General features: G+C 37.5%; 1 protein-coding gene across 1 annotated transcript in view; it reads right to left on the bottom strand.

Annotated features, from left to right (window-relative positions):
* The window catches only part of ADGB (androglobin), a 330,382-nt gene that overhangs the window by 176,257 nt on the left and 126,288 nt on the right, over positions 1 to 27,837 (bottom strand). Inside the window, 3 exon segments of the mRNA XM_006872054.1 lie at positions 3,917 to 4,091; positions 10,177 to 10,271; positions 21,703 to 21,837. Of these exon segments, the coding sequence (XP_006872116.1) occupies positions 3,917 to 4,091; positions 10,177 to 10,271; positions 21,703 to 21,837 (405 nt within the window).

The following is a 27,837-nucleotide window of genomic DNA, read 5'->3' as shown; positions in this document are numbered from 1 at the left end:
AAGAGGAAGACCCCTAATGAGATGGATTGGCCAGGTGGCATCATTGATGGACTCAAGTGTGGCAGCGGTAGTGAGGTTGGCCCAGGATCGGACGTTGTTTTGTTCTGCTGTGCATGGGGTTGCTATGAGTCGGTTCTGACTCGATGGCACCTGACAACAACAACAACAACAACAGTGGAAAGGTACCTGTTAAAGGATAAAAAGTGTGCTTCCTCTGTGCTAACCTCTGAATCACCCCCCACCCCCACCCCTCATTTTCTGTCACTTTTCACTTCACATAGTAAAGCCTATAGTAAGAAGACAGGCAATTATGTGGAAACCATCTAAGTGGAACCCTATTATGGAATCCCACCAATCATTAGAGTTTCCTCCCCAGTTTACAAAAGCGAGGTCACTTGTACATAATGAGACAACAGTTATAGTGAAATCAGAAGTCTCCATGCTCAGTATTTTTTCCTTTTATTCTCCTATTCCTTATTGCTTTGAACAAATGACTGCTTTAAGTGTTTATTTTGCTGAAATATAGCATTTAAAAATAAAGGATTTTTAAAATTACTTTCAAGAGTCATATGGATGCTGACCTTTGGTTCAGGGAAGACAAAAAAAGGATAGGAAGGAAGGAGGGACGGAAAGATGGCAGGAGGGAGGTAGGGTGGGAGGAAAGCTGGGAAGCTGCTGTCACACAAAGCAGCAGCTACTCATTGTTGACACCAGTCAGGTCATCACACAAAGTCAAAGGATGTTGGAAAATGATGGAAATAAATAAGGGGGGAGGGAAGAAGCAGTTGAGGCTAAACAAAAACAAAAACTACATATTGATCATTTCTCCTCTTCACTGAAACCAGATAGTTTCATTGAATCTTGTTCTTTTCTGGCAAGGATACATAAAACATGCTGTGCTATAGAAATCTTTGCTATCAACTGTACTGGCAGTAACAAAGTAGGCAGGAAGCAAATGGGAGGAAAATTGCATGGTTAACAGTTGTTATTTATATTTGTAAAATGTGTAAATTATGGTAGGAAGTAGCAGGCAAGGAACAGGTAAGTAGTCCAATCTATGTGGCTATTGAAATATTAGGGTCCTACCACTGAGCATTAGGCACTGCACAATCTATTGCAGTTTTAGGATTCTGGCCTCCACTGAGCTTTACTCTGTGACAAAATACTGTCATTGAGATGGTCACCTGCAATGAAGGATTAACAACATTTTCAGTGGCAGCAGGAGCCATAGCAACTTCAGAGGCATTCTCACCACAAAAAAAGGTACAATTCATGGTCTACTTAAAGACCATTTATAAGCTTAGCAGAGACGCCCTCAGTGAACTGGTGCTATGCATGATCTTTGTTCATTGTTTACTCAGGTGACAGACATGTGAAGGGAGCCCGAATGCAATAATCTCTAGAACGTGATGTACTGTTACTAAATTAAGAGAATTAGAAAATAATGAGGAATTAGAAAAGACAAAGGGAGAAAATGCAAACACAAGGAAATCAGCACAGAAATTAATAAGGAAGCTTTTTTATTAACAAACAATTTAACTGTCTTAAAATGAGGATCTGCTATGCATGGGGTTACCATGAATCACAATGCACTGGACACCACCTTCAGCAACAACAAAACTAGGATAAGATATTGACAACTGCCTTCGAGTCACTTTCAACTCACGGCAACCCCATGTGTTTCAGAGTGAAATCGTGTCGCTTAGAGGTTTGTTTTTTCTTTTTGTCTTTATTTCATCAGCTCGTTGGGGGACATGAAATGTTCTGGGTACATTCTGAGTTGAGTACCATGTGGATTATATATGTATTATATATGTGGATTATATATGTATTATATATGTGGATTATATATGTATTATATATGTGGATTATATATGTATTATATATGTATATATTTGTGGATTATATCTGTATATATATGTATACATTTCCTCATAAATATCTTCTCCAAAGATGTTTACATATTTTTGTGATACATTCATAAGTTGCCAATTACATATTTTTCTATACACACAGATCCTTTGGGACATTCACTTACAATTATTTGGAATCAGTTTGATCATTGTAAATGCATTTCCAGTGTAGGTACATTGTTGTTTTTGTTGTGGTGGTGGTTGATTGTTGTTGTTGTTATGTGCTGTGGAGTCGCTTCAGACTCATAGCGACCCTGTACAGGGTTTCTGAGGCTGTAAATCTTTATGGGAGCAGAAAGCCTCATCTTTCTCCTGCGCAACAGCTGGTAGTTTCGAACTGCTGACCCTTAGCAGCCTGATTTGTTACTACTATGCTACTAGAGTTGTGGTTGATAGCAAGGGCCAAAATTAAAGGTAGCAGAGTGGAACCACTGACTAGCCAGTTGAACATTTAGGCCTGAAACTGAGTGAGGTTGCAACTGAAAATATAAATGTAGGAGTCATGAGCATATTATGTAGCCAGGGCACTGACTCCCTTAGAGATTTTAATTGTAGCAAGAGTAGCAGTATATCACCAGGTCTGTCATGTGAAGTGCCTCTAGGTGGATTGGACATGTCTGCTTTTTGGTTGACAACTGAGAACTTTACTGTTATTGCTACCCAGAGTCTCCACAACATACATATACATACACATACATACACATACACATACACATACATATACATACACATACATACACATACACATACATACACATACATATACATACACATACATACACATACACATACATACACATACATATACATACACATACATACACATACATACACATACACATACATATACATACACATACATACATATACATTCCAAAGATGCACACATACATACACATTCCAAAGCTATAAGTGTTGAAAACATACGCAAATTATAACTTATTCCACTATGCCTTAATCTTTACATTATTATCTTTTCTTTTAAAATATCTCCTCCTTGCATAAATACTCTTCTACTTTAAAATGTAGTCTTTATGGTTACTTCATTCCCTCGCCACCTGGCCTTTCTTGCTTTCAAACATGATACTTATGAAAAAAAAAAAAAAGGAGTAAGAATGAAGACAAGGACGAGAAATTAGACATGAATTGTGATGAAAAGAACAAGGTGGAGAAAACTCCTCTTCATTTCACACCTTGTCCTTGAGAGCCTGTCATTTCTGAGGTCCGATATCATTTGTGGCTAGGTGACAATATTTAACACAGGAACGAGTTCTAGGTAGGTACTCTACGCACTTAACAACAACAACAACTCTATTCCTATAGAAATTTGCAACATAAATCAATTCACTAACAGGTGCATTCTACAGGGTACTGTCTCTTGGTGTCCACATTATAAGTTCATTTCAATGACTTACCCTATTTCATATTGGTAGGAGCTCTGGTAGCGTAGTGGTTACGAATCGGGCTGCGAACCTTAAGGTCAGCAGTTCGAAACTACCAGCCACTCTGTGGGAGAAAGATGAGGCTTTCTACTATTGTAAAGATTTACAGCCTCGGAAACCCTATTCAGGGTCTCTATGGGTCGGAACCAACTTGACGGCACTTAACAATAACAACATATTGTTTACTACAGTTGTTATTGTTAAGTGCCATCGAATTAGTTCTGACCCATAACGACCCCGTATATTATTTCCAAGGAGCAGCTGGTGAACTTGAGCCACCAACTTTGCAGTTCAAATGACTTTGCAGTCTGACGCATTAGCCCACAGTGCCACACTAGGACCCCACAGTTTAGACATGACTAAAAACTGCCATGCCAGCCTTCTGAGCTGCTGCAATCTTTGAATAACATAAAAGTTTGGACGTAAAATCAAATGTAGGTTTATGATAGAACGATGGGTGGTTTACTTGGAGAGAAATCTTTTACACAAAAGAATCAATTAGCCTTTCACATAGAGAAATGGTGAATTAGAAAGGTTTTGTTAAGACAACAATAACCATACCTTTTGCTTCATCTGTCACAACAATTTCCTTTTGTTGACGAACGAGCTTCCAGGGAGGTATGAGGGGTGGCTTTGGTGGTGCTATTAGAGGACAGGACCTGGTTCTAGTCACCAGCACAGGATGACTACAGATGTGGGAGAATCCATATTCTCTAAGTTTCTCAGCAGAATCTGCCTAAAACGTGGAATGCACATTCAAAAAATGCTTGCTTTATGCATTTCAAATAGTGCTTTTGTCATTAAAAATACAATTATCATTATAGAGATAGAGTCTAAATAAAGAGAAAAAAAAACTTTTACCCATATTTGGAAGGAGCTCTGGTAGTGTAGTGGTCATGAATCTGGCTGCTAACCTCAAGGTCGGCAGTTCGAAACTACCAGCTGTTCCACGGGGGAAAGATAAGGCTTTCTGCAGATTTACAGCCTCGGAAACCCTGTGCAGGGTCACTATGAGTCAGAACCGACTCCATGTTACTTAACAACAGCCCATATTTGGACCTCCTTTAACATATACACTATTACCATTTGCATATTTTTCCATCTTTTCATTGTTTTGAGCCCCATATCCTTATTTGTGAAAAAATAGGTTAGGACTAAATGACACCCTACAATTCTATGTTTAAGGCTCTATGTTGTTATTACGTGCCACAGAGTCAATTCCAACTCACAGTGATCCTATATAGGGTTTCTGAAGAGCTGCTGGTGAGTTTGAACTGCCAACCTTGTGGTTCAAATCAACCTTTTGGTCCAGCACATCAGGTTATACAAGATTACAAAAAAAAAATTATAGTACATCAGTTTTGGTTTGAAATAAGCAACCATTATTTTTATTGGCTAAAGCTTTGAAACAAGTGCTTAATATATATCAATGTAAAGTTTTATTTTATTTTTAAATCACTAGCAGTTGCTATCTAGTGTTTTTTGTTGCTTTTTTTAAAAAATCCAAATCAATGAGACTACTAGTGGTTGCTCTGTCTGTCTGTCTGTCATTTATAGTCATTTATAGGCTTTCACATTCCCATAGCAGCTTCCTCTATGGAAAATCCCTATGAATACCCAGGACAATGGTGGCATTCATAGAGCTACATACCCGGTATCCTGCCAAATCAAGGAGCTGTTCAGATAGATGTTTTCCATATCTGAATATCCAGACCTCCTAAGGCCACTCTAGTTTGGAATAATTCTGAATTATATTTGAAAAGGACTTCAGTTATGGAATGATGACTGCGATATGCCTGCTGTAAGAATTTTGCAAAGTAATGTACTCTGTAGTCAAATGCTGATTTTGATAGCTTATTTGGCATTTACAATGAAATATTATCTACATTAAAGTCAGTTTTTTCTGGAAACTGTTTTTTCTTCCTCATGATTGCATTACCACTAATGCCTGTGCAAATAGCAGCAGTTGGAACTGCACATTTACAAGGAGCCATTTAAGTTACCACGAGAAACCAACCTATCAACCTATTTCAAAGGATTGCCTCTACTAGAGCCTGGCTTCTTCTTGTGACTCTGAGTCTGCGTGCCTCAATCTAGTCTTTTCTGAGGCACAAAATAGTAAGTGACATCTTGACAAGCAGAGACGAAACTGAAGTTGTCAAAGAATTTGTTTTATTGGGATCCAACACCATCAACAGTGATGGAAGTAGCAGTCAATAAATCAAAGAACATAGTACACTGGGCAAATCGGCTGCTAAAGACCTCTTTAAAGTATTAAAAAATAAAGATATTACTTTGAGAACTAAAGTGAACCTGACCAAAGTCATGGTATTTTCAATTGCTTCAAATGAATGCAAAAGCTAGACAATGAATATGGAAGGCTGAAGAAGAATTGGTGCATTGGTGAAGATATTGATCTGTGTTGGAAGAAGTGCAGCCAGAGCGCTCCTTGGATACCAGGATGACCAAACTACATCTCTCATAATTTGGACATATTGACAGGAGGGACCAGTTGCTGGAGAAGGATATCATGTTTGGTAAGGTGGAGGGTCAGAAAAAAAGAGGAAGACCCTTAGCAAAATGGATTGGCAAAGTGGCAGCATCAATGGGCTCAAGCGTGGCAACAACTGAATTGTGAGGTTGGCCCAGGACTGGGCAGTGTTTCATTCTGTTGTGCATAGGGTTGCTATGAGTAGGTACCAACTCAATGGCACCTAACAACAACAAGAAAAACCAAATCTGTCTTGGTAGAAGTACAGGCATGGCATCCTACTTGGTAAAGAAGAGGATCAGCAACAAAGAGGAAGATTCTCAATGAGACAGATTGGCACAGTGACTGCAACAGAGGGTTCAAACCCAGCAATGATTATGGGATGGTCCAGGACCAGGTAGAATTTCATTCTATTAACCATAGAGTCACTATGAGTTCAAACTGACTCTACAACACCTAACAAAGACAACAATCAGTCATTGCACTACTGAGTGCATCAACACTATACAACTCTTGTTGTTAAATGCAGACAGTTGGTTCTGAATCATAGCAATCCTGTATAGACTTTCTGAGAAGCAGCTGGTGGGTTTGAACTGCCACCTTAGAGCTATCAGTTCTATGCTTATCCTACAGCACCATGTAAGGACTCCAACTGAGTCTAAAATATTAAAAATGAAAACAAAAGTGATTCAGTGTCTAAAGTAAAAGTAGCCTTTACATTAATATTTAAGAACTAGACAAAACTGCCATTTTTCTTTTTAGGACAATGTGGATTTCAGCAATTTACTGAAAACCATTCAGAAACTTCTGGCATTATGTCTTATTATTGTTGTCAAGTTCTGTCAAGTCGGTTCCAACTCATAATGACCCTGCCTATGGTTTCTGGGGAGAAGCTGGTGAGTTTGAACCACAGACCTTGTGGTTCAAGGCAACCTTTCAGTCCAGCATGAATCCCACAATGCCACACCAGCTTTTTATATATGATCTAAAGTTTAAGCCTTTTTCTTATAACTTTAACCCTGTGAAATTTTAGAAGTTTCAGTGAGTCTATTCAACTCTTGAAAGGAATCCCTTCAGTAGAAACTTATAGGACAATTTATGTATGCTATTGGTTAAGATAATATCTCAGCATGAAATTTTTTAAGTGCATTACTACAAAAATTACTTTAAAATAATATTGAAAATTGAAGTCATACCCAAAGTGATATTTATAAGTTGAATAACTTCCAGGTATTTTTCTATTTTCATAAAATTTGGTCTCAGTATCTCAACTCCTTTTTATGATTACAACCAAAGTTTTAGTCTATTTTACTTTCTTTCTCTTTTTTTTAAGCTATAGATTATTAGAAAATAAAAGGATCTAAAGCATTTTGAAAATGTAAAGTATAATACCAAATAAAGTATTTTTAGCACTTATTGTAGAGTTTGAATAATCTATGTAAGTGCTACCTTGATTTGAAATATTTAAGACAATTTCTCATAAAGCATTTATTTTCAACATATTGCACAATACTTCTGAATCATGCAAAGCAATGCTATTAATAATAGTTATAAAATGTTAAGAAACTTTGTCAAAGACCTCAAAGTTCCTTGGATAAGAATTAGAGGCAGAGAGGGACTTAGAATAGTGCCTGAAACATCTAAAAGACAAATACAAGGTGTATAATAAAGTACAATAGGTATCTAATTGGAGTCTTTACATTTCAAACTAACTGTTTTATCACCATAACATCTTGTCTTTTCATAGATTAACATAGTGAGTTTGGAATAATATGGAATGATAATAATAAAGTCCTAGATGTCTAAAAGCTTCAAAACAGTGCTATGATTCAATAAGAACAAATGTGATAGGATAAGTAGATTGTAAAGTGATCCAGTAGGTTTTACTAATGAAAAGGTAATGAGAAAATGATTTTCCTATTCAAGAATGTCTTAGTTGTCTGTGGTTGTTGCTAAGTGCCATCAAGTCAGATCCAACTCAGCAACTCTGTATAGGGTTTCTGAGGAACAGCTAGTGAGTTTGCATAGCTGACCTTGCAGTTCCAACTGACCTTTCAGTCCAGTGCTATTCCTACAGCACCATCCCAGAACTCCAAGTATCTAGTTGCTATAACAGGGATAACACAAGTGGATCCCTTCAACTAACAGAAATGCATGCACTCACAGTTGAGGAGGCTAGAAGTCTGAATACAGAGTGTTGGACTGGAGAAATGCCTTTATCTCTTTTCAGCATCTGTAAACCCAGAATTCCCTGGAGATCTTCATGTTGCTTGACATCAGTCTTCCTAGATCTATAACCTTCACAGTACCGGGACCCCAGATCCAAAGGACACACTCCACTCACAGCAATTTCTTGGTGGTAGCAGGTCCCTGTGAGATCTGTTTGCTTGTTTAATCTCTTTTATATATCAAAAGAGATTGACTCATGATACAACCTAATCCTGTAGCCTCCATGTGACCTCATTAACATCATAGAAGTTAGCACTTAGAAGTCATAAAATAATTACATCAGATCAGGGCTGATCACATCAGATCACATCCTGGAGGTAACTGCATGAAATCAGATGTCATTATGGGGGATTACTATGTCTTAACTGCCAAACCATCGAGAATCCAGACCGAGCCAATTTGACACAGCCTTAACTATCACAAAGAACAAAGATGCATATGCATACTTTGTAAACACTAAATATTGCCAAATAATCAACATGATGGGAACATGTTAATGATGTATCATAAAGTGAAACAGTTGGCTTCTAAATAAAACAAAGTATAATTCCACTTGAAAAAAAAGTGCACACACATACAAACACAGAAACTCTGTGCAGAAGAGGAAGGATAGAAGCCAAAATGTTAAGAGTGCCTCTATCTAAGTCTTTATATGATGACCACTTTAATTTTATAACCTTTGATTACACTTTATAAATTTTATGTAACTTGTTCAATTTCTAAAGAAAAAAAAAATTAACTTTTTTGCATGCATCGTTTTAAGAGACAAGGAAGGTCATAGCAATAATTTGCTAGCCACTGGCTGTGAAATTACTCATGTTAAGAAAGTATACATGAATTGTTTATGGAAAGAGACTTAGTATTTAGGAATGATTTATACTATTCTTATGGATATATATTTTTTCTATGCCCTTTGACTTTTCTTTTCTTTATAATGGGAGGAATCTATAAGAAAAAAAGCATATTAGCATTTTTCTAACCATTGCCACATATCTAAGATAATTTTGTATCTGTGTCAGGTCCTTTAGGTTAAGCACCTCATTTTAAATACATGGCTAGGTTATTGCTGTCAAGTCTGTGCTGACTCATAGCGAGCCTATGTACAACAGAACCAAAACACTGCCTGGTCATGCACCATCCTCACAATTGTTATGTTTGAGCCCATTGTTGTGACCAGTTTGTCAATCCATCTCATTTAGAGTCTTCTTTATTGCTGACCCACAACGATATTCTTCTCCAGGAACCAGTCCTTCCTGACAACATGTTCCAAGTACAATTGATGAATTCTCACCAGTTATGTTTCCAGGGAGCAATCTAGTTATACTTCTTCCAAAGCAGATTTATTCATTCTTCTGGCAGTCCATAATATATTCAGTGCTCTTCACCAACACTATAATTGAAATGCATCAATTCTGCCCCAGTCTTCCATATTCATTGTCCAGTTTTGCATGCTTATGAGCCAATTGAAAATACCATGACTTGGGTCAGGCACACCTTAATCCTCAAAATGACATGTTTGCCCTTTAACACTTTTAAAGAGGTCTTTTTGCAACAGATTTGCCTAATGACTTCTTAACTGCTGTTTCCATGATCACTAATGTGGATCTAAGCAAAATTTTATCTTTAACAACTTCATCTTTTCTCAGTTTATTTTAATGCTATTTATGGTCCAGTGAGGATTTTTGTTTTCTTTACACTGAGTTGCAATCTATACTGAAGGTTGTAGTCTGAGATTCATCGGTATTTCTACTCCTCTTTGCTTCCAGCAAGCAAAATTACATCATTTGTATATTGCAGGTTGTTGATGTGTCTTCCTCCAATCCTGAAGCCAGGTTCTTCTCGATAAAATCTAGCTTCCTACATTATTTGTTCAGCATACAGATTTTATAAATAGGGCAAAAGGATGCAATGCTGATTCACACCTCTCTTAATTTTTAATCAGTCAGTTTCCCCTTGTTCTGTTCAAATTATTATTGCCTCTTGGTTTTAGAGATAAAATCCAGGGATAGACTTTTATTTCTGGTATTCCTGCTACCACAGCAATTAATAACACAGAGAGAGACCATACATGATAGTACAGTTCCTGGATTCAAGTGCTTACCATCTTCTCTAATGAAAATATCTTCTTTTCAAACAAATAGAGAGGTGTAAAGGTAGCATATACGACCATGTGAGGGGACTGCGTTGCTGAAGAACCTGTAAAATCAAACACATATCGTGTCATGAAAATTCTAATCAAAAAGGGACTGTCAATAAGTTGATCAACCCAGAGTGTTCATATTCCTGCAAGAATTTATCTTTTCTGATGAAAAACTCGTGAATGACTCAAAATGAATTGAACAAATATGCATAAGTCTCAAATATGCATCTGTTTTATAGAATGTCTACTTAGTTTTACTTTCATCATTGTTGCTGTTAAGTGCCCTGGAGTCGGTTCTGACTCCTAGCAAACCTGTGTACAGGGTTTCTGAGAAGCAGTTGCTAGGTTTGAATCACCAACTTTGTGGTTAGAAGTCCATTCCTTATCCTACAGTGCCTCACCAAGACTCCCTTCATAATGGTGCAGGTGGCTGTATGCTGTCATTTCTGAATCACAGTGACCCTGTGTAGCGTTTCTGTGGCCATAAATCTTAAGTGGCATAGAAAGCCTCGTCTTTCTCCCACAGAGTGGCTGGTAGATTCAAATTGCTGATCTCGTAACCCCCTATGCTACCGGTATCCTTACCTTCATCACAGTGACATTAAATTACTTGTTGTTGTGAGTTGCCATCAAGAAGATTCGGACTCATTGCAACCCCATGTGTGCAAAGCAGAACCTTTTCATAGGTTTTTCAAGGCTGTGATCTGTTAGAAGTGGATTGCCAAGGCCTGTCATCTGCACATTTTCATTGGTAGTAGAGTGCTTAATCACTTGCACTTCAGAGGGAATCACTGTTTTATCTCACTACAAAAAGTTAAGGCACAAACCTTCTCTAGTTTTAAGTCAGTGGGATATGGGAGCTTTCGTATTTGAGCATGTCCAAAGATAATGTTTTTTAAAAAACTGAATTTTTTATTTTTTACTTTCACAGATAGAGTCTTGTTTCTGTTTTGAACATAAGACTCCAAAGTTTCTATGTCGTTTCAGAATGTAATAAAGCACAAATAAATGAATCCTACTATGACAAAGGAAAATGCTATAAATAACTCAGTTTGGAATATACTTGTAGAATATGCATTTGAGCATTGTTCATTTGTTTGTTCACATGCTATTTAATATCCCTGCAATTACTGTATTTGATTTAGGGTTCCTCTATTCTGAAACGATTCTGGTCAAACTAGTTGTTGTTATTGTTGTGTGCTGTGGAGTCGGTTCCGACTCATAGCGACCCTGTACAGGGTTTCTGAGACTATAAACCTTTAAGGGAGCAGAAAGCCTCCTATTTCTCCCATGGAACAGCTGGAATTTCAAACCATTGACCTTAAGGTTAACAGTCCTATTCATAACCACTACACTACCAGAGCTCCTTCTGGTCAAACTAGTAGAAATCAATTTATTTTCCTTTCTTAACTTTATTTTTAATTAAAAAGCTTTTGTTTTATATCTTTCAAATACTTACATTATTAGAGAATATGCTTATAGAAGAATAATACCTTTGAGCCATAAAGTACAAATCAAATATTTACATTATTAGAGAATGCAGAACATTACCTTAGATTCATTAAGTATAAATTAGATATAAGGATTTCTCTATTTAGATCAACATGTGCAATATGTCAAACATAAAAATACATTAAACTGTACAGTTTTTATGGCCATTGCCAACACAAATTGCTCTCTTAGTAACAACCGGATGTATATTGAGCAGTTGATATTTACTTGTGATACATTTCCTTGCACTATTGTCTTATGTCTACTGTGCTGTGCTCCCAACTAATTTGTTGTTTGTCTGTTTGCAGAGGTTGAGTTAATACTTTGGTTTGGTCCACAGTACTTTTCATGAAGTACAGTTAAACCCTAGGATTACTTAAAGGCAACTTTTACTTGCCCTTTATGTCAATGTGTACTCACTTTGAAAAGAATGAACCAAGTCCTACTAGTAACAAATCATTCATCACAAGTGCCTTCCCTGGCTGCATGTGCAGCTTGTTAATCATCATTGGAAATGGCTCAGAGCTTCTCTTGTAGAGATTAAGACTATACACAGCTGTTCCCACTTACCTAAAAATTCCACTTAAAGACACATTTAGGAACAGATCTTACCTATAACCCAAAAACTCTATGGACTAAGTTTCAAAATTTGACTAATGAGCCTCAAGATCAAAGCTCCAACAAAAGTATGCTTTCGCTTAAAGACAATGAATGTAAAGCAAAATCCTTTGCATGAAGTTTATAGATATTAATTCTGTTCATCCTTACCCACAGATAAAACAGTTTTGTACACCTCCAGTGAACCAGAGTAGTTCTGGATGGTGGTGACTAATCATGCTATCTCCTAGTTAACTGATCAATTTAATTAAAGCTCTTCAATTACTCCTCATCTCAAGACAATAGAAAATGCAAACATGTCTTTAACCTCAACTGAGACAGGGCAGTTTGTTGTGTGGAGGAAGGCACCGAAAGTAAGAGATGATAAATATTGAAACAGAAATTAAAAAATCAACTTCCTATCTATAGAAATTTCTGCTCTAGGAAGGGAGATATCAAATAATTTTACAAAATCCTTTCTAAGAATTGACTAGTTGATCTTTTACCACTTTGGAATCTATGTAAAGTAAGGAATGGCAAAAAGACCCTCATCAAACTCAGTGTCTTTGAGTCTGGCTATTAAGAAAGATTAGGTTCTTTTTATAACAATGATCTTGAATTCCAGACATTAAATTTATAACCCTGCTTCTTCAAGTCCTAGAGTCCTTTGATTTCAAAAAGAGTGAAAACAAAAGGAAAGCAATAGCATTCATTTTAAACATTCATTGATAATTAAACGGAAATTTAGTAAGAAGAAAAATTAAACAGCTGTTCAGCCTGGGAATGAATCACTAGCGCTTTCTAAATTTGAAGTTATACTTGTCATTGGACAATCTCTTTGATATCCCATAGGAGTAAAGTTTGGCTAAAGGTAATAACAAAAATGGCTACAATCATACATTGACAGAGAACTTCCAGAGGTTCAAGCTGGATTCAGAAGACGCCGTGGAATGAGGGATATCATTGCTGATGTCTGATGGATCTTGGCTGAAAGCAGAGAATATAAGAAAGATGTTTACCTGTGCTTTATTGACTACGCAAAGGGTTTCAATTATGTGAATCATGACAAGCTATGGACAACATAGTGAAGTAAGAGTATTCCGGAACACTTAATTATGTTCAAGAGGAATCTGTACCTGGACCAAGAAGCAGTTGTTCGAAGAGAACATGGGAATACTTAATGGTTTAAAATTAAGAAAGGTGTGCTGCAAAGTTGTAGTCTTTCACCATACTTATTCAACCTGTATGCTGAGCAAATAATCTGAGAAGCTGGGTTATATGAAGAAAAACATGGCATCAGGATTGGAGGAAGATTCATTAACAACCTGTGATAAGCAGATGATACAACCCTGCTTGCTGACAGTGAAGAGGACTTAAAACATTTACTGATGAAAATCAAAGAGTACAGCCTTCAGTATGGATTGCATTTCAATGTAAAGAAAACAAAAATCCTCATCATTGGATCAATAAACAACATTCTTATCAATGGAGAAAAGACTGAAGCTGTCAAGGACTTCATTCTTCTTAGATCAACTATCAACACTCATGGAAGCAGCAGTAAAGAAAACAAATGATGTATTGCATTAGGCAAATCTGCTGCACTAGACCTTTTTAAAGTGTTGAAGTGCAAAGATGTCAGCTTGAGGACTAAGGTGTACCTGACACAAGCCATGGTATTTTCAGTAACCTCATATTCATGAGGAAGCTGGACAGTGAATAAGGAAGACTGTAGGAGAATTGATGCTTTTGAGTTATGGTGTTAGAGGAGAATATTGAAAGTGCCATGGGCTGCCAAAAGAACCAATAAATTCGTTTTAGAAGAAGTGCAGCCAGAGTGGTACCTGGACGCCAAGATGGCCAAACTTTATCTCTCATACTTCGGACATATTGTCAGGAGGGACCAGTCACTGGAGAAGGATATCAGTTTAGTATGGTGGAGGGTCCGAGAAAAAGAGGAAGACCCCCAACGAGATGGATTGGCCAAGTGGCAGCATTGATGGACTCAAGTGTGGCAACAGTAGTGAGGTTGGCCCAGGATAGGGCAGTGTTTCGTTCTGCTGTGCATAAAGTCGCTATGGGTTGGTACCAAGTCAATGGCACCTAGCAACAACATTATCATTTTAATTATTTATATAAAATTTAAAGAAAAAAAAGCTTGATTCTAGATTGAGGAGAAGATGTTTAAGTCATAATTCCTAGAAAGAGTTCCTTTAGTATTTACGACTTTTTAAGAACTATAATTCTGGTAGCGTAGTGGTTACGAATCAGGCTGCAAACCTTAAGGTCAGCAGTTCGAAACTACCAGCTGTTCCACGGGAGAAAGATGAGGCTTTCTGCTCCCGTAAAGATTTACAGCCTCGCAAATCCTGTACAGGGTCACTATGAGTCGGAACCGACTCCACGGCACATAACCACCAACCACCATAATTGCCATGTTGGTTTTGTCTAAATGTCTTATTTTACCTATGAGACAGCTCTTTTTTTGATTCTTAAAAACATACTTCAGAAAATTCTACTGTAAAATATATATTACTTTAAACCCCATTTTATCACTGATCTCATTTCACGTTAAACTTACAGTCTTAATAAATAAGTTTCAGCCTCAAGCACTGATACACAATGAGATGGACCATGAACCAAGTGCAAAATTATTACAAAACCTTTAAGACACTTGTGAGAGTATAAATCTGTATTTACATGTGATGTTGCATCAATTTCTCAGATTTGCTAATATTTATTGAATACTTAACCTATGTTAAGGAGTCTTCTAAGTGTTTTACATGACTTTGTTCATTTCTCACATAAGCATATAAGATAAGCTCTATGACTAACACTATTTTCTGAATAGGAGACTGAGGTAGAGATAAATCAAGGAATGTGTCTAATGTTGCCCAATTAAGAAATGCAATGCGGGGTTATGAACCAAGAAAGCACTGTCCCAGAATTCAGACTCTTATATTGGTCTCTTCTCTTTCTCAATTCTTTAAAAGTTGTTGAAAACTTTCATTCACTAAGCAAATTCAAAATATAGTCTTCAAAACAGATGTATAAAAATAATAACACGAATTAGAAATACCACATTAGAACTTTCCTCAATTTGAGTGGGAAAAAATAAATAAATTAGCAGAAATATTAGAAACTTAGGGTTTGAGATAACCTATTTTTGTTGTTGTGTGTTGATTTCAACTCAAATCAACCCCATGTGGTATGCTAGAATGTTACCATATGGTTTTCTAAGCTGTTATCTTTATGGCAACAGATAGCCAGATAGTTTCTTCTACAGAGTAGCTGGTAGGTTTGAACTTTCCACCTTTCAGTTAGCAGCCATCTACCTACCTATTGTGTCACCAGTTTCCTTATTATTAATTAAAATTAATTTAGAATTTGAACATCTGACCCAACTATACTTTCCTAACTTTTGATCAAATGTGGCCATAGAACTAAGTTGTAATCGATGGAATGTGAGCAAAAATGATACATAACATGCCAGGCTTACCCTTAAAACCTCATACATACAGCAATCCAAGCTCTCTCCCCTTCCATTGGCATAGAACTGTAGAAACCACATGCTAAAGATGTCAGGACCATAAGAAAGAGGGAGCACGTGTCTTTTAAACACCATTTTGAAAGAGATGCCTTCCAATCACTAACACTAGTATTATACTCCATTTGGTTGGGAATGAATTCTATCTCCTGTTTCAAGCATTTGTTAGTTACAGCAGCTATTATATGAATGAATACACTTACTTTGAAAGTAAAAATTTTAAATTAATCTTAAAGTTAATTTTTCTCAGAGTCTGGAGGAGCTATTAAATTATATATTGTTGTTAAGTGTCGTCAAGTTGGTTCCAACTCATAGCAACACTGTAAAGAGTTTCCAAGGAGCAGCTGGTAAATGAACTGCCAACCGTGTAGTTCAAACCAACCTTTTGGTCTAGTGCTTTATCCCTCATTTTAAAGCCATGAGTTTTTAATGTTGTTATTCTTAGTGTCGTCGAGTTGGTTCAACTTATAGTGACCCAGTATAGGGTTTTGGAGGAGTGGCTGTTGAACTTGAACCATCGACCTTGTGATTCAAAGCGATCTTGCAATCCAGTGCATTAACTTGCAGCACCACATAGCATTCTTTAAATGGTACCATTTTGTTTTAATGCCAACACTAATAAATTCACTACATTCAGAACATTAACGAGATAGGGGATTCTTCACACCAAACTTTCATCACATCTCAGAGTTAAAAGAATAGGCATCTAACACCATATCCAATATAAATTATAGAAAGGCCACGATATTTGATTTCCATACAAATTTGGATTGCCACTTTGTACGTGACCTTATCACAATTCAAGGTCCCTCCACAATCTTAATTACAAGTAAAACCAAAGCAGTCCATTAAAGGAAGGTAAATGATAACTTCATCCAAAATCTGCTTAGATTAACTTTGTGGGAGAAGGGAGTTCAAATGACTCTCTTCTTGAGGATAGATAAAATACCTATATAGATGAACTGCTGGTATGGCTCTCTAGGATCAGCACTGGATGGCAAACCACAAGGTCGACAGTTTGAATCTATCAGCTGCTCCTAAACCTTGTACAAGGTCACTATGAGTCTTAACCAGGGATGGGAAGGCACTTGACAACAACACCACATAGATAAAATGCATTCTAACACAACTTAGTGTGGCACTGTGGGTTAATGCATCAGACTGCAAAGCTGTTTGAACTGCAAGGTCAGTGGTTCAAGCTCACCAGTCACTCCTCGGAAACCCTATACAGGGTCACTCAGGGTCGGAACCGACTCGATGGTACTTAACAACAACAACAACAACAACACAACCACTTATCTTCAGCATATTCAAGAATTAACAAAGACTTTAGCAGAAGTATGTTAAAACGTAGTTTTACCAACAAGAGCTAAGTACTTCACATTTTTTGTTGTTGTTATTGTTGTTAAGTGCCGTAGAGTTGGTTCCGACTCATAGCGACCCTGCACAGGGTTTCCGAGGCTATAAATCTTTATGGGAGCAGAAAGCCTCATCTTTCTCCCGCGGAACCGCTGGTAGTTTCAAACTGCTGACCATGCGGTTCACAGTCCAATTCGTAACCACTACGCTACCAGAGCTCCTTCATATGATGAACCTTATCATTTAATTCTCATAAGACTCCCCAGATGCTAAGATGCTGACTTCACAGACTGATGCCAAACTTCTTGTTAAGTGCTGTTAACTGGATTTCTCTACTCATAATAACTCATGTGACTGAACAGAGGTGGCCCATAGGATTTTTGAAGCAGTGATTTTTAAAGAAGTGGTTCACTAAGTCTTTCTTTCATTGAACTGATGGGTAGATATGAAGCAAAAACTTTCAGTTAGCAGCTTAAAGAGGCTTAATCACATCGTTGGCATCATATGCTCAGCGAGTGCCAGAACAGAGCTGTGAATCCACAGTGCAAAGAACCCCATTCTGTATCTTGACATTAATGTTGCAAGCAACATCAACTTAATCTAAAGACACACAGTATGAAAAGAAGAAAGAAATCTGCATAAAGATGATGAATATAAATAATATCAGAATGAGATATACAGTTCACTATAACACATGCTTAATGCATCAATGCAAAAAAGTAATTTTAAAAGAGAATTTAAAAATATAATGACTAGTGACTATTTTCTCTACCAAAACACCAGAAATGTTTCTGTGAAACTAAAATACCAGTTATTTATCCTCATTAAAATCATAATAATGTATTAAAAAAAGAAGACTAAATGAAAACAAATCAAATAATGCATGATGCTGGAGGTATATGGACTTGTTTTCAACCATGCAATGAAGGATATGTTGAAAATTAAAACCTACAATCTAGAAACACCAAGATAGGAGTCAGTTCCAAGTCATAGCAACCATGTATAGAGTTTCCAAGGAGCAGCTGATAGGTTTGAATGACTGATTTTATGATTAGTAATCCAGTGCTTATACTATAGCATATCAGGACTCTAATGTTAGAATGAATGTCAAACAATATATTTCAGTCTTCATCCTGATAATATGATGTATATTTTTACAGTATATGTCTTCGCTAGCCCTTATTAATATTTTAAATGCTTTATTAAGCAGTGCACAAAACAAAATACACGTTTCTAGGGGTCTTCAGAGAGAACGGAACTGCTCAATGTTGGAAATTCATTAACTAAAATGAGTGATATGCAATATGATGGAGATGTGCGGTTGAGTCGGTTCCAACTCATAGTGACCTTGTGTAGGGTTTCCAAGGCTGTAAATCTTTACAGGACCAGGAAGCTCAACTTTCTCCTGTGGAGCGACTGGTAGATTTGAACTGCTGACATTTTAGTTAGCAGCCCAACATGTAACCACTAAGCTACCAGGGCTCCTTATGATCTGATACTAGGTGATAGAATATAGGCCATAGCATTTTCACCATAAGATATGACCTTTATACAATGTGATTATTTTAAATTTATTTCCTATGTCCATACAGTCATAATGTGATATGCAAAAAGCAAGGCTATCAATATGAGGGTACGTCAAAAAGCTTGTAGAAAAAAATACATAAACTTTGTTTCTCAACATAAGCTCTATCAAGATCAAGACATTTTTGTCAGCTATTTTGTTGATGTTGTTACATGCCAATGAGTCTGTTCCAACCCATAGTGACCCTGTATAGGGTTTCCTAGGAGTGGCTGGTGACCTTGAACTGCCAACTTTGTGGTGCAAACTGATTTTGCAGTCCAGCGTATTAACCCACTGCACCACACCATGACTCTATTCAGTCAGCCATTTGCTATTGTTATTGTTAAGTACCATTGATTTAGTTCTGACTCGTAATGACGCTGTATAAGGTTTCCAAGGAGTGGCTGGTCCAACCTTGAGTTCAAATGGACTTTGCAGTCTAGCACATTAACCCACAGCACCACACCAAAAGACTGAGGGTCCTGGGAATTTAACTGTGTAAATGTAGTCTCTTTTATTTTGTTACCAGAAAAAAAGGAGCACTTTAAAGATTTTTTAACAATGTTGTTGTTGTTAAGTGCCACTGAGTTGATTCGAACCCATAGCGACCCTGTGCAGGGTTTCCAAGGAGCAGCTGGTGAGCTTGAACCACTTACTTTGCAGTTCAAACGACTTTGCAGTCTGACGCATCAGCCCACAGCGCCACTCCAGGACTCCGATTTTTTAACATTAAGAAAATAAATAAATCAGAAGAGCTGAATGAGGACTTTAAAGTGGAAACCTAATGATTTCTATAGAAACTCTCACAAAACTTGTTTGATGAAAGGAAGGAGCAGGAGCATTGTGCTGGAGAAGGCTACTCTGGTGAAGCTTTCTCAGGTGTTTTACTGCTAAAACTTTTAGCTAACTTTCTCAAAATACTCTTGTAGGAAACAGATATTATTATTCTTTGGCCCTCCAGAAAGTCACAAGCAAAGCATTTTGAGCATCCAAAAGGAAAAAGATAACTCTTGTCATCACCTTTGCTCTTGACTGATACACTTTTGCTTTGACTGGAGAGCTTCCGCTTCTTGGTAGCCATTGCTTTGATTGTGCTTTGTCGTCGAGATCATACTGGTACAGCTATGTTTCATCTCCAGTTACAAATCTCTGAAGAAATACGTCAGGGCCTCGGATCCTACTTGTTTAACATTTCTATTGAAATAACTACTCTTGTCAGCAGAAAGTTGGCTCAACTTTAATTTTTCAATCAGAATTGTGTAAGCTGAGCCAATTGAGATGCCTATGGTTATAGTATTGGCTATTGTTTCTGCTGTTAATCATCAGTTCTCTCCAATTAGAGCATGAACCAGACTAGTTTTTTCCTCGAAAACTGATGTGGTCTGCCACTATGAGTTTCATCTTCAACATGGTCTTGTTCCTTCTTAATATGAGCTATCACGTTGAAAACTAAATTTCTTTGAGACACTGCCACATCAACTTTTCATAAAGCATCAATGATTTCACCATTCTTCCACCCACGGTTCATCATAAATATGATGTTTGTTCTTGTTTCAATGTTAGCAGAATCCATGTTGCTCTGATAGGGGCTATTTTCAAACTAATGTCTTAAATTTCTTGGTGCCTCAAACTAGATCCTGTTCAGACACAATACAACCAGTTGTTGTTGTAAAGTGCCGTCGAGTCAGTTTTGACTCATAACCACCGTGCATAGGGTTTCCAAGGAGTGGCTGATGGGTTTAAATTGACAACCTTGCAGTTAGCAGCCCAATGCTGATCCTATCGCACCACACCAGGTGTAAACACATTTTGAAATCCATGCATAATTCATATTCTCCGTGAACAATTTGAAGACCCTCTGGATAATATACACACACACTTCTTTCTTAAAATGATAGTTTTATTTAAAAAACAAAACAAGACAAAAACAGTAAAAGAGCTGAAAGATCCCTGGTGGCTCTATTGATTAAGTGTTGATAGGTCAGGATCGACTCGATGGCACTTAACAACAACAACAACAACAATCTAACCAAAAGGTGAGCATTTAGAACCTGTTCCGCAGAGAAAAGGTTTGGCGATCAACTTTGGTAAAGATTTCTGCTAAGGAAGCCCTATGGGGCAATTTCACTCTATCTTATAGGGTCTCTAAGAAATCCTGATGGTGCAGTAGTTAAGTCTTAGCTTGATAACAACAAGGTTGGCAGTTCAAACCCACTAGTTTCTTTGTGGAAGAAATATGAAATTGTCTGCTCCTGAAAAGCTTTACAGTCTCAGAAACCATAAGGCATTCTACATTGCCATATAGGATCGCTAGCAACTGTAAGTGGTTGGCTTGGTTACAGGGCCCCAAGTGTCAGAATTGAGTAGACAATGCAGAGCAACAACAACAAAAAAAATGAAGGGGCTATATGTTCTATGCTTGATATGTCGGCCTTCACCTAACTATGTCATGAAGCAGCTATGCAGTAGTTTGGATATGAATGATGCATTTAAACTCTGAAGGCTTTGCAGAGAGATACCTAAAAATTAAAAGCAAAAGCCTGCTCCACCTGAACGCTGCCACTAGGACTTATTATAGCATAAGAACTTGGACAACTTGACTCCTGTTTGTCTCATATGTAGGAGCTAGGACTCCTGGTGTGGCACTGTAGGATCAGCAATGGACTGCAAACCACAAAGTCGACAGTTCAAACCCACCAGCCTCTCCTCAGTAACCATAGGCATGATTGCTATGAGTCAGAACTGACTCAACGGCACTTAATAGCAAAATGCCCCATTCTGAAACCCACATCGATATCTACACGTTACGGGAAACCTTGAATAAACTTATTTGGATATTTCTAGTCAGGAAATATATTTCTATGCTCCAAAATTTTTCAACATTTTAGGAAACAACTAAAATAATTATCATTCTACGAGACTAAAAGCTTACAGTCTGATAGGGACTGCAGAGAGTATTGCACATCTGATGAGGGTCTTGAACCATGAAGTGAGAATTTGGATTTTTCCTTGTCTTTTTCTCCATCTTTACTCCTCTTCTTCCCAAGGTCTTTTGAATCTGTTTTCTCTAACATGTTAAAAAAATTATAATAAATCTTAACTATAAAGCCTCAAACTCTGTTACTTATTCAGTAAGTTCAGGGGAGACAGGCCAAACAATAGTATTCTTTAGATGTGAAACTATAGCCATTAATTTCCCAGTAGATTACTCCCCTCTAATTAGATACATCAAAATAAACTAAGAGAACACTATGGAAATTGACATGTATTATGAGAGACCTGGAGATTTATCTATTATCCACTACATATACATTTGTTTCGCAGAGATTACCCTGTGAATATCTTTATTTATTTAAAATTATAGTGTCAGGCTAATTTTCATATTTTAAAAACTAGCAAGAAAAATAAACAAAGCAACAACCAGCAAAGTGTGAAATTATAGTTAAATCTTAAATATGGAACTCTCTCAGATCATCCTTATTTGGGGTCTCCTGGAAACAAACACACCAGTCTGTCCTCAGGACATCTTCTTTTGGATCCCAGATTCCAATCAGTATTCAAAACCAAAATCTTATTGCCAAAGTGGCTTCTGTGCTAAAACACTTACATCAAAGGCTATCCCACCATTTGAATTCCCATTCATATGTAGTTTTCTACAGGGCATGTTCTCCCTCCACTTAAACATTTCCCCTTGAGATATTTATTTTCTAGCACAGTAACACCTGACAAAGTCAGAAATGGTATAAGGCAGAAATCTATCGAGACAAAAACCTCAAATATTTTTCACTAACAATGAGCCATGGAAAACTTGTAGGGCTGCACCCTGTGAAAGACAGAAAACCTGCAAGATCTGGGAAAACAAGGTAGTCCAGGGAGTCCCAGATCTGATAGGTTTCCCCCGGAATCTCTTCCAATTCTGAAACATTGCAGATTTCTGCCATTTCATACTCTGCACCACCTGCTAAGTAACCACCAAGAGTCAAGATTTTTTTTTCAAATTTCCATAACAACTATGGTATTAACCACTTATAATGTCCCTGAGTCTCAAAGATAGCCTATCTCATAGGATAGTTTTTACAGTAGATGTAACATCTATGCTTGATACAAAAATTAAGAAAGTTGTTACTTCAAACAAGGGATGAGAAATTTATCTGAGAAACTTAAGCATTAAAAAAGAGATCAGTCAAATTTTCCTACCCAGAGATGCAGTGAGACCTGGGATGGAGGCAGAGAAGACAACGTCAAGAGATGGTGGGGCTGGGGGCTCGGGATCAGGAGATGGACAGGGGCTGAGGACTGTGGTGGGAGGGGGGTGCAAGTTTACAGGGTACACCCCTTGGTTGGGTGAGGATGCATGGACAGGATGATAACTATGCCAACGAAATGATGGATGATGGAATGAATGTAAAGTTGATGTACTCCCGTGTAGATTATCACACAATTCACAATAAAACATTAAAAAAACAATTTATTTTGTATAAGCCTAAAATGGGTGCTGCTGTGGCACTGTAGGATCAGTACTAGACTGTTAATAACAAGGTTGAAGCCCACCATCGCACCTTGGAAACCCTTTAAAGGGTTGCTGTGAGTCAGACTGTATAGTTGTATAGAAACCCGGTATAGGGCTTCACAGGAGTGATTAATGGATTTCAACCATTGATCCTACAGTTAGCAAACCAGTGTTTATCCTATAGCACCACACCAGAACATGAAAAAAAAAAAAAAAAAAAAATAACAACCACTCGTTAAAAAAAAAAAAAAAAAAAAAAAAAACTAATTTTGTGCAGCAATATATTATTTCTCCATTTATAATTTTGAATGGGACTTTAATATTGTTCAAATTTCTGCTCATAATTAATTGCGAAGAATAGGTATTCCAGAACACTTAATTATATTCATGAGGAACCTGAATTCATAGACCAAGACGCAGTCATTCAAACAGAACAAGAATATAATAACGAATGGTTTAGAATCATTCCGTAAACTGAGCCAATAATCCAAGAAGTTCGATTATATGAAGAACCTGGAATCAGAACTGGAGATGGAGATCTGTAATATGCAGATGATACAATCTTACTTGCTAGAAGTGAAGAAGACTTGAAATATTTACTGATGAAGATCAAAGACCACAACCTTCAGTATTCATTGCATGTCAAAGTAAAGAAAGAAAGAAAAAAAAACAACCCTCACCACTGGACTAATAAATAGCATCATATTAAATGGAGAAAACAAATGAAGTTGTCAAAGACTTCATTTTGATTGGATCCACAGTCAACACTCAAGGAAGCAACAGTCAAGAAATCAAATGGAATATTGCATTAGAAAAACCTGCTACACATGATTTCCTTAAAGTGTTCAAGAACAAAGGCATCAGTTTGAGGACTAAGGTGCGCCGGACCCAAGCCATGGTATTTTCAATAACCTCATGTGATGTGAAGGTTGCAAAATAAATAAGGAAGACTATAGAAGAGTTTATACATTTGATTTACGATATTGGAGAAGAATATTAAAATGATCATGGACTGCCAGAAGAACAAACAAATCTGTGTTGGAAGATGTACTGCCACAATGTTCCTTAGAACTCAGGATTGCAAGACTTTACCTCTCACACTTCAGACATGTTATCAGGAGGGACCAGTTCCTGAAGAATGAAATCATGCTTGGTGAAATGAAGGGTCAGAGTAAAAGAAGACCCCATTGAGATGGATTGGCACTGTGGTAACATCAATGGGCTCTAGCATAACAATTGTGAGAATGATGAAGGACCAGATAGTCTTTTTTTCTGTTGTGTGTATGAGTCAGAGTCGATCTGATGGCACCTAGCAATAAAAACATTGTTATCAATGGAGAAGAGATTGAAGTTGTCAAGGACTTCATTCATTCTTCTTGGATCAACTATCAACACTCGTGGAAGCAGCAGTCAAGAGATCAGACGACGTATTGCACTGGGCAAATCTGCTGCACAGGAACTTTTTAAAGTGTTGAAGAGCAGAGATGTCAGCTTGAGGACTAGGGTGCGCCTGACCCAGGCCATTGTGTTTTCAATAGCCTCATATGGATGCGAAAGCTGGACAGTGAATATGGAAGATTATAGAAGAATTGATGCCTTTGAATTGTGGTGTTGGAGGAGAATACTGAAAGTGCCATGGGCTGCCAAAAGAACCAATAGATCTGTTTTGGAGGAAGTGCAGCCAGAGTGCTCCTTGGAGGCCGGGATGGCTAAGCTTCGTCTCTCATACTTTGGACATATTGTCCAGAGGAAACAATCGTTGGAGAGGGATGTGATGCTGGGTAAGGTGGAGGGTCAGAGAAAAAGAGGAAGACCCCAATGAGATGGATCAGCCAGGTGGCATCATTGATGGACTCAAGTGTGGCGGCGGTAGTGAGGTTGGCCCAGGATTGGACATTGTTTCGTTCTGCTGTGCATGGGGTCGCTATGAGTCGGTTCCGACTCGATGGCACCTGACAAAAACAACAACAACAACAGCAATAACAATAACACCTCATGATTCATAAACTAGAAATATTGCATAATAAAAACATAATTGAAAAATTATAGTTTCCCATATAAATCTGGATGTATACCAGAGTGTTTATCAAAGTTTTTTTTTCAACACATTAAGTAAAAGTGTTGTTTTACTGTCATTTCTTCTCACTCATCAGACATAAAATTTTTTTAAAAAAATTGGATAAACTAGCTGCTGAGTGCTGAGTCTTGCTAGAGATAGTCCTCCTTTAGATCTACAATCTTCTCTCTATTTTAAATCTCCATGAAAATATTCATCTACTATCTCCACTTCACACTCAGCTCAAAGTCAGACTATCAGCAATGCTCAACTTCTCCCTTCCAAAGGATCTGAACTCCTGTTTCCTCAGGAAACCTAACTGGTAACTGTCTGAGCACTTTCAATCATCACTTAAATATACTCAATTCTTCCTCTTTAAATATAAGTGGATCAACAAGTGGCATCAAGACAAATGAAGAAAAGAATGAAGCTATCAAGGATTCCATTTTACTTAGTTCTACCATCAATACCAATAGAAGTAGTAGTCAAAACATCAAAAGATGAATTGCACTGGGCAAATGTGCTGCAAAAAATGTGTTTAAAAGCAAAACTGTCACTCTGAAGCCTAGGGTGTCCAAGCCAGTATTTTCAATTACCATATGTTCATTCAAAAGCTGGACCATGAAGGAGGAAGACTGGAAAGTAATTGATGCTTTGGAATTATGGTATTGGCAAAGAATAATGACTCTATCATGTCCTACCAAAGAACAAACAAATCTGTATTGTGGAAGTATAACCAGAATTCTACTTCATAACGAGGATGGTAAGAGTTCTTCTCAAGTACTTTGAACATACTATTAGGAGGGTCTGGAGTCCTGGTGTGGTGCTCTGGGACAATGCACTGGACTGCAAAGTCAGTTTAAACTGCAAGGTTGGTGCTCAAATTCACCAGCTGCTTCTTGGAAATCCTACACAAGGTCGCTATGAGTCGGAACCAACTCAAAGGCACTTAACAACAGGAACAATTAGGAGGAACCAGTCCTTGGAGAAGGACGTCATGTGGTAAAGTAGAAGTCAATGAAAAGGAGGAAGACTCAACAAGATGGATTGACACAGTAGCTCTAACAATGTGCTCAAACGTAACAAAAATTGTGGAAATAGCACAGAACCAGAAAGTATTGTTCTATTGTACATAGATAGAGTCATTATGCGTAGAAATCAATTTCAGGGCACTTAACAAAAACAGATATAAATAAAAATGAAGCCCTTTCTGGATCCCACATTTCCTGCCAACTTCCACCTGGTAGCTTTCCTGCTCTTTACAGCCGAACTTTTCCCAGCTTTTTTGATACATTACTTCACTTCCCACTTACTGCTGAACTCTCTCCAATACCTTCCACTCCCATCATCAGTCAGTGCTCAGTGACCTTCAGCTCACAATATCCAGTGGAGAAATTTAACATCTTGTCATATTCTTTAGTAATATTTGATATAGATAATCTGACTCTTGAAACATTCTTTTCCATTGAATCTGTGATACATTGTTTTGTTGGATTTTCTCAAGCTTTCCTGGTCATTCCTTAGCCTTCTTTACAAGCTCATCTTTTCATACCTAGTCCTCAAATGTTTAAAATTTCTAAGGTTCAACTTCAAGTTCCCTACCCTCTACATTCTATACTATTTACATGACCTAAAGATTTGATATAATATCTCCCCTGCCTACTTCTCCAGGTTCTCTTTAAGCCACTCCATTCCTCTCTTTCATTCCTCCAGTTAAAGGCATCTTCCACCAGGTCTTCCAATACATCATCATCCCTCCTAATCAGTTGCAATTAAGTCAATTCCAATTCATGGTGACACCACGCGAGTCAGAGTACAACTGCAAAGAGCAGGATTGTCAATGGCTGATTTTTGGGAAGTAACTCACCAGGTCTGTCTTCAGAGGTACCCTTCTGCATAGATTAAAACCTCCAATGTTTTCTAATAGCTGAGCACACCGACCATTTGCACTACTTAGGAAGGGACTCTATCATTACTGCTAATGCCTCAAAATCTTGATATTTGCTGTTTCGTCTGCATGGAATGGAAGACCCTCATCTTCTTCTAGGTAATTCACTCTCATATTTGCAAACTCATCTCAAATTTCTTCACTGATGCCCCAGACTAGAGCAACTCACCCATTTAAGCCCCCAATATGTATCCTCCCATTAGGAGTCCTAGTGTGGTGCTGTGTGTTAATGTGTCAGACTGCAAAGCTGTTTGAACTGCAAGGTTGGTGGTTCAAGTTCACCAGTTACTCCTCGGAAACCCTAGGCAGGGTCACTATGGGTCAGATTCAACTCAATGGCACTTAACAACAACAACATCATGTATCCTCACATTTAGTTCCCTGTATTTCCCTAGGAAACAAGGATGATGAAACTGCATCTCACATACTTCAGAGACATTATGAGGAAGAAACCGTCTCTAGAAAAAGAAAACATCATGTTTGATATGGTAGAAGGTCAGTACAACAAGATGGACTGACACAGTGGCTACAACATCGGACTCAAACACAACAA

The sequence above is a fragment of the Chrysochloris asiatica genome, unplaced genomic scaffold, assembly GCF_000296735.1.
Source record: "Chrysochloris asiatica unplaced genomic scaffold, ChrAsi1.0 scaffold00182, whole genome shotgun sequence".
Lineage (NCBI taxonomy): Eukaryota > Metazoa > Chordata > Mammalia > Afrosoricida > Chrysochloridae > Chrysochloris > Chrysochloris asiatica.
This window is presented reverse-complemented; position numbering and strand designations above follow the sequence as displayed.